This window comes from Anser brachyrhynchus (genome assembly GCF_964034855.1).
Source record: "Anser brachyrhynchus genome assembly, chromosome: 7".
Lineage (NCBI taxonomy): Eukaryota > Metazoa > Chordata > Aves > Anseriformes > Anatidae > Anser > Anser brachyrhynchus.
Window position 1 is genome coordinate 23,936,340 of NC_137701.1, and position 7,041 is coordinate 23,943,380.

The following is a 7,041-nucleotide window of genomic DNA, read 5'->3' on the forward strand; positions in this document are numbered from 1 at the left end:
CTCTAAATACAGGGGGTACATCAGTCTACTAGGGAACCAACTGAAATTAACTTCAATATCTTAGAGAAGCCTCCTTGAGATCATGATTCAAATCTTGAATGGTGACAGAAATAGATGAGGTATAAAAGCTCAGTCTTCTTTTTACCTTCTACTTTTTAACTCATAACGCAGTCAGCAAGGCAGTGGTGGTAACCCCTCTAGCACCAAGCTATACCTGCCTGTCTGCCACAGCAAAATACTTACTATCTTCCCAGAATAGATCCCACTGATTATACATATCTAGTTCTTCAGCATCTAATTCTCCATACTGTAGAACAAATGCACACATTCATCACAGTTGACAACTCACATTTAACTTGCAAAAGATATCAGTGATTATTAATGCATTACATTACCTGTAGTGATAACTAACAATTCTTACATTGTTTAACAAGACACTGTAACCAAAGAGCAACTGATCTGAATCAGAAACAGTAAACAGAACTTTCATCTTAAATATTGATGGCAGTGAGCAGGTAAGCATGTAAATAAACATATTCAAAAACACTAGCAAATTTATAGTATTTTATAATATAGAATTTACATATGAAGATAGTCAGTACATTGATTAAAATGATGGCACCTTTGTTTTCAATACTTAGCAACGTTTATTCCAAACTGTTAGCATTTCCACACTGAAATAATTAACAGATGCTTTTCCATCTACCCATCACATCTCCTCTTGACATTCACAGGGTGCAGGGATGTTGCTCTCAAGACAGCTTGGGCAATTATATTCCAGTTATCCTTATTTTTCTGTAATTTATTGTAATTACTTTTTTTTTTTTTAATCTTTAATATTAACTTCTTTGGGGTTTTACCAGCCAGCTTGAAGCAATTTGTATTAGCTTCCTTTCATACAGAAAGTTTTCAGACTGGTTTTATCACAAGTAAACAGCTGCTACTTGCTTACAGCAGCAAATACTTTAGCCTGCTCCAACCAAGCAGTAAAACAGTCTGAAAAGTAAAGCCACGAAAGTTAACTTCCCAATGGTTTAAATGAACACACTTTAGTTCTCTAACAGACTCAGAAAGGTGCATAAGCTATGTTAATGCATCTCAGCTGACAAATATTAGCTCATTTAACAGTGAGCTACTCCGTGATTTAAAGAAAAATAGCGTAATACACACCCAAAAAAATCATACATTAAATAGTCAGAGCTGGATTTTAATACTGGTTAAAATGACTCCATATTATACACGCACAAGCTGCATCAGAGTAAATTGGGATCTTGCTGTTTTAAAGGCAAGAAACAGAAAGCACTGAGCATTTGTTCTCTGACATACATGGCAGAACTCAAAGGAGCTTCACCTGTTAGTATTACTTTATCTACACTGCCTTGTATCTCTCCAATATTCAGAAGAATAGCCTGAATTGTTTTCAAAGAGTACGACAAAAACATAAAGATTTGTTTAGATACTAGTGCTTATAAATAAAGTAGAACAACATGCAAGAGCCTGCTATAAAGCCCAATCTAAAATCTTAACATTCAAAACCCCACACACCTCTAAAGATTCAAAAATTAGGAAATAAATTCTTCAAATGCCTATATTAGATATTCTTAAAGTGATTCAAGCCAACATTACAAATGAGTATGCAGCGTGTTGTGCCCAGTGGGTAGTGGTTAATGGAGTTAAGTCTAGCTGGTGTCCTGTTACAAGTGGTGTCCCCCAGGGGTCGGTACTATCTTGTTTACTATCGTTATTGATGACCTAGATGAGGGGATTGAGTGTACCCTCAGCAAGCTTGCAGACGATAACAAGTTGGGAGGTCGTGTCGATCTGCCTGAGGGTAGGGTGACCCTTCAGCGGGATTTGGATAGGCTGGACTGGTGGGCTGAGGCAAATGGGATGACTTTCAACAAGGCCAAGTGCCAGGTCCTGCACTTTGGCCACAATAACCCCATGCAACGCTACAGGCTTGGGACAGAGCAGCTAGAAGACTGTGAAGAGAAAAGGGACCTGGGAGTGTTGATCGATGCTTGGCTGAATGTGAGCAGACAGTGTGCCCAGGCGGCCAAGAAGGCCAATGGCATCCTGGCCCGTATTAGAAATACTGTAGCCAACAGGAGCAGGGAGGTTATCATCCCACTGTACTCAGTTCTGGTGAGACCGCACCTCAAGTACTGTGTTCAGTTTTGGGCCCCTCACTACAAGGAGGACCGAGGCCCTGGAGCATGTCCAGATAAGGGCAACAAAACTGGTGAGGGGTCTGGAGCACAAGTCTTATGAGGAGTGGCTGAGGGAGCTGGGATTGTTTAGTCTGGAGAAGAGGAGGCTCAGGGGAGAGACCTCATTGCACTCTACAACTTCCTGAAGGGAGGTTGTGATAAGGAGGGGGTCGGCCTCTTCTCTCAGATAACTAATGATAGGGCTCGAGGAAATGGCCACAAGTTGCGCCTGGGGAGATTTAGATTAGGTATCAGGAAAAAAGTTTTTCTCTCACAGTTGTCAGCCACTGGAACGGCCTGCCCGGGGAGGTTGTGGAGTCACCGTCCCTCGCTGTGTTCACGAAGCACCTGGATGAGGTGCTACAAGGTATGATTTAGTAGCTTAGTGGGTATTATTGGTGATAGGAGGATGGTTGGACTAGATTATCTTTTAGGTCCTTTCCAATCTTGTGTTTCTATGACTAACAAGATTACGTTGTTTATAGCAACACAGACAAATTTAAACTGAGCTCTCCCCTGACTGTTCTGAGAGATTCACAGAAAGGCCCTTAATTCCTGGGAGCTCAACACTCTGCTCAAGAAAACCAGGATTTGGCATGGTTAATAAATATAATGACAAAGGCTACCCCTAAGAAAAGAACTTTCAGTGAACCCGCAACTTAAGTAGATTTTGGAAAAACAGTAATTTCTCACTCATATAAAGCTTTAAGCATGGTTATCTAGAATACAACTCAAACTTTCCAGTATTATACCTTTCACTCAACTATTTCATTTTTTGAAAAATGAAGAGAAAGTCAAAGATTTAAAAGCTCACTAATTTTGGTGAACTTGCTCCATGAAAAGCTCTAAGTTATGTCCTGCTCCCTTCCCCTCTGAAGATTTTGTACCTAATTTTTCACCCTTCCCACACAGCCTTTTCAAAATTGTGAAAAAATAAGCCACATTGATGAAGACAGGCAGACCCACACAAATTCCTTGGCCACATTACCTCATTTGTACCAAGAATAATTTGCTTACACGCTGCATGTCATGAAAGAGTACAGAAATCATCTTCCTTTTGAAGAAAGTGAAATATGCTATTTGCAATGGTTAACACAAAGCCAGATTTCATCCCCTGCAGTGATAAAGTAGGATTAATAGTCTTCTGTGATACCCAGGGAAACGTTATGCTTTTCATTTACACTTTCCCTAACTCCAATGAAAAATTAGATGCTCATTGTAGATCCTCCCATATTCAAACCATGTTATAAAGTCTCCATAGGGGCAGGCCTCTCTCAGATACATGACATATTTCTGTGGGTCTACGTTACCTCACCAGTCACTGGTAATGGAAGCAAGCCACTCCTAAGAGGACAGCAAATCAATACCTTGTTTTCTGTGTTACACAGAGTAAAACAACCTTATCTGATAGTCACGAAACCCTGACAAAGAACATGCCTTCAGACTGAGATTCCTCTTGGCCTCAGAAATACTTTAAGACACTTTAGGAAGTTGAGTGTGCATATATACACACATATACATATATAAAAATAAACACTGAAAACTATTCACTGAACTAGTTGGATCGAGGCAGGTCTTTGAGAAAACAGGAAGGAAAGAGGCTTGGTTTCAGCCCCAAGTGTTGAGTTACTCGTTAGTGCAGCTGCAAATGGCTCCTGTGGATCGCATGAAAAAGGACCTTTATTATATTGCAAAAGCAGCCTCAGATCTACACTTCTGAGAAAAGCAAAGCCCTCACTGCCACTAGTACAACCTGTGCCAGTTTTCTAAGAGTAAATTTCAGACGTAGCACTGCGTAACATGAGATGCTTGGATCCCTAAATACACAGCATCACTATTAAAAGATTTAATTTTAACTAACAATGACAAAGGAGACACATGCAAAGACCTGGTTTGTTTAAGCAGTCTGGAAGCTGCTAAGCACCAGTGTCATGAAAACTAAGTGACAAGGCCCTATAGCAACTGTGTTTAGGTTGAGCAGCCAAACAACACAGAAAAATATTTATTCTTCTTTCTTATGCTGTAGCCACAAGTACCCTTCTTCAGCTCTCCTATTGCTCAAGGACATGTAACGCAAACAATATCCTAGCCTTTCATGTTTGTTTGTGCTATAATGGACGCTGTGCTTTCCCAAACACTACAACTCGTTTTCAGATATACTACCCGCCCTTCCTAAAACTCTTTTCAGAAAAGGTAGTTTCGTTTCCACCGCCCCTGCCGGGCACACGAAGCCACAACACTGCTGCAGCCCCTCTGCGGAGCTAGGGCTGCCCTGGTCCGCAAGCAGCGCCGAAGGGGAGCGAAACGGAACGGCGAGCAAGACCCTGCCAGGGCCGAAGGCACGGAGTCGCCGTGATCTTAGGCTCGGCGGCCCCAAGAGGCGGCAGCGCCGGCACTGAGCTCCCCCCTTCCTCTCGCACACCCCCAAACCAGGCCCGCCCGCCGCCACCTCGGCCGCTGCTGTTGGCCGCTACGCGCCTGCGCGGCGCCGCCGGGGCGGTGACGGGCGGTGAGGAGGGGCTCGGCGCGTTGCGGCCGCCTCGGCGGGGCGGGGATGTTCTGTTTGTGCTCGTGCTTTAATCATAGAGTCATAGAATGGCCTGGGTTGAAAAGGACCTTAAAGATCATCCAGTTTCAACCCCAGTGCTCTGGGCTGCGTTTCCAACCACTCGAGCAGGCTGCCCAGAGCCTCATCCAGCCTGGCCTTGAATGCCTCCAGGGATGGGGCATCCACGACCTCTCTGGGCAACCTGCTCCAGAGCCTCACCACCCTCTGAGTGAAAAACCTTCTCCTAATTTCCAACCTAAATCTCACCTGTCTTAGTTTAAAACCATTCCCCCTTGTCATATCACTATCAACACATATAAACAGGCATTCCCCCTCCTGTTTATATGCTCCCTTCATGTACTGGAAGGCCGCAATGAGGTCTCCCCAGAGCCTTCTCCAAGCTAAACAAGCCCAGCTCCCTCAACCTTTCTTCATAGGAGAGGTGCTCCAGCCCTCTGAGGATTAAGCTTTGCCGTGTGGCCACCCCCCCGGCCATGGGTTGGGTTTCCCCCCGGGGCCAGGAGCTGCCCATGGCACTCTGCTGGAGGCTGTGGTTGTCAGCCCTGTGGCTGGTATCAGCCCAGTCATGAAGGGACGGAGGGCTCGGCAATGGCTGAGGCGGGGAGGAGTGCAAGCATCCAGCTAGGGGATGGCAGGAGAGCAGGAGGTCAGCCATTACTTGTTCAGCTTAGTAGCAGCAGGAATAACGTCAAGTAGAGTTGGTCTGCTTGTCCCTCTAAAGCCAAATAAGTGCCCTTCTGATGTCTGCAAACTCCTTAAGCCTGTAAAGGACTGTTCTGGTATAAATACACAGGGCCTTATTTGCCACTGCTATGTATGCAACATGTGAACGAAACCCTGGCCTGTCATCTAAAGAAAGTAATGACAGCAGAAGAAGTACAGGGGGCAGAAAGCAGAGTGACTTTCCCCAAAAGTCTTTCAAATGAAACTTGCGTAAAGCAGTAATCAAAAATAATGAAGAGTGAAACTTGAGAGAAGCAGAAGGGAAAGCAAGCAGTAAAATGAAAGTAAAACAAACTGGGAAACAAAGTAAGGAAACAAGATGCGTATACAACAATATAAGCAAGAATGAAAACTCTGTGTGTCTTCAAAGATGGACAACAAAGCTGGTGAAGGGTCTAGAGAATGAGTCTTGTGAGGAGCAGCTGAGCGAGCTGAGGTTGTTTAGCCTGGAGAAGGCTCAGAGGAGACCTCATTGTACTTTACAATTACCTTAAAGGAGGCTGTGGCGAGGTGGGGATCGGGCTCTTCTCCCATGCACCAAGTGATGAGGGGAAATGACCTCAAGTTGCGCGAGGGAGGTTTTATGTCAGATATTAGGAGAAATTTCTTTACTGAAAAGGTTGTGGGGCATTGGAACAGGCTGCCCAGGAAAGTGGTTGAGTCACCATCCCTGGAGGTATTCAAGAAACATGTAGATGTAGAATTTAGTAGCATGGTTTAGTGGTGGACTTTAGTACTAGGCTAAAGGTTGGACCTGATGACCTTAGAGGTCTTTTCCAACCTGAATCTCTGGAACACGTCTAACTGAACATGTTCTGCAGTATCACTGGATACTTGAGAGAGCATCAAAATCAATGTGAAGTAATTACAGGCACCATTTTGCTTTGAATCAGACCTAGAGGGCAAAGATTCCCAAAGTCTGGAATACCTACTGCTTGTACCAATGTATAAATAAATAAATAATATTCATCAGTGAAAAGATATCCCAAACCTCTAATTTTGCCTCGTTGGGGGCACTGTTAGAATTTAGATCACAGATTAAATGCCTTCATTTGAGTAGGATACAGTTCACAGCAACAAATTACTACTGGGTGGGGCACGAGAAGCAGGCAGCCAAACGTGTTCTGCTGGGCTGCACCCACAGTGCGTGCAGGAGCTCATCCAGTTCTGGTGTTTAGGTTTTAGGTTCAGCCTGAAAGACTAAGACCCAGAGACAGAATAAGATCAGATACATGGGTTTTGTAACGTGAAGTGTCATTTACAAGCTTAAGGAGATATAATCGGATCTGAAGTGTGCAGAGGGACTAATCCTGCGAGTGAAGGCAGACCACTCCAATCGCCTGGGGTCCCCACCTCCGCAGCGTCTAGTTCCTCCACACTAGTAGTGTGAGGCTGGAAAGGCACAGCTGCACAAATCGTTGGCACCCCAGCGAGCAGCACTAGAAACCCCCGTCTGGAAAGCGAAAGTTCCGCCTTTAAACCCACGCTGCCCGTTCAAAGTTTCCTTCCAAGCCTTTGGGAGCGACACTTCCCCGTGCC

At 44.5% G+C, this 7,041-nt stretch overlaps 1 protein-coding gene across 1 annotated transcript; it reads left to right on the forward strand.

Annotated features, from left to right (window-relative positions):
* The first annotated feature begins 623 nt into the window (after positions 1 to 623).
* Positions 624 to 6,568, forward strand: LOC308198582 (uncharacterized protein). Its single transcript, XM_080601323.1, has 3 exons — positions 624 to 2,242; positions 2,488 to 2,577; positions 4,399 to 6,568. Exons 1-3 carry the CDS (start codon positions 1,891 to 1,893, stop codon positions 4,473 to 4,475), a joined length of 519 nt encoding a protein of 172 aa, XP_080457449.1. The 5' UTR covers positions 624 to 1,890; the 3' UTR covers positions 4,476 to 6,568.
* The last annotated feature ends 473 nt before the right edge of the window (positions 6,569 to 7,041 follow it).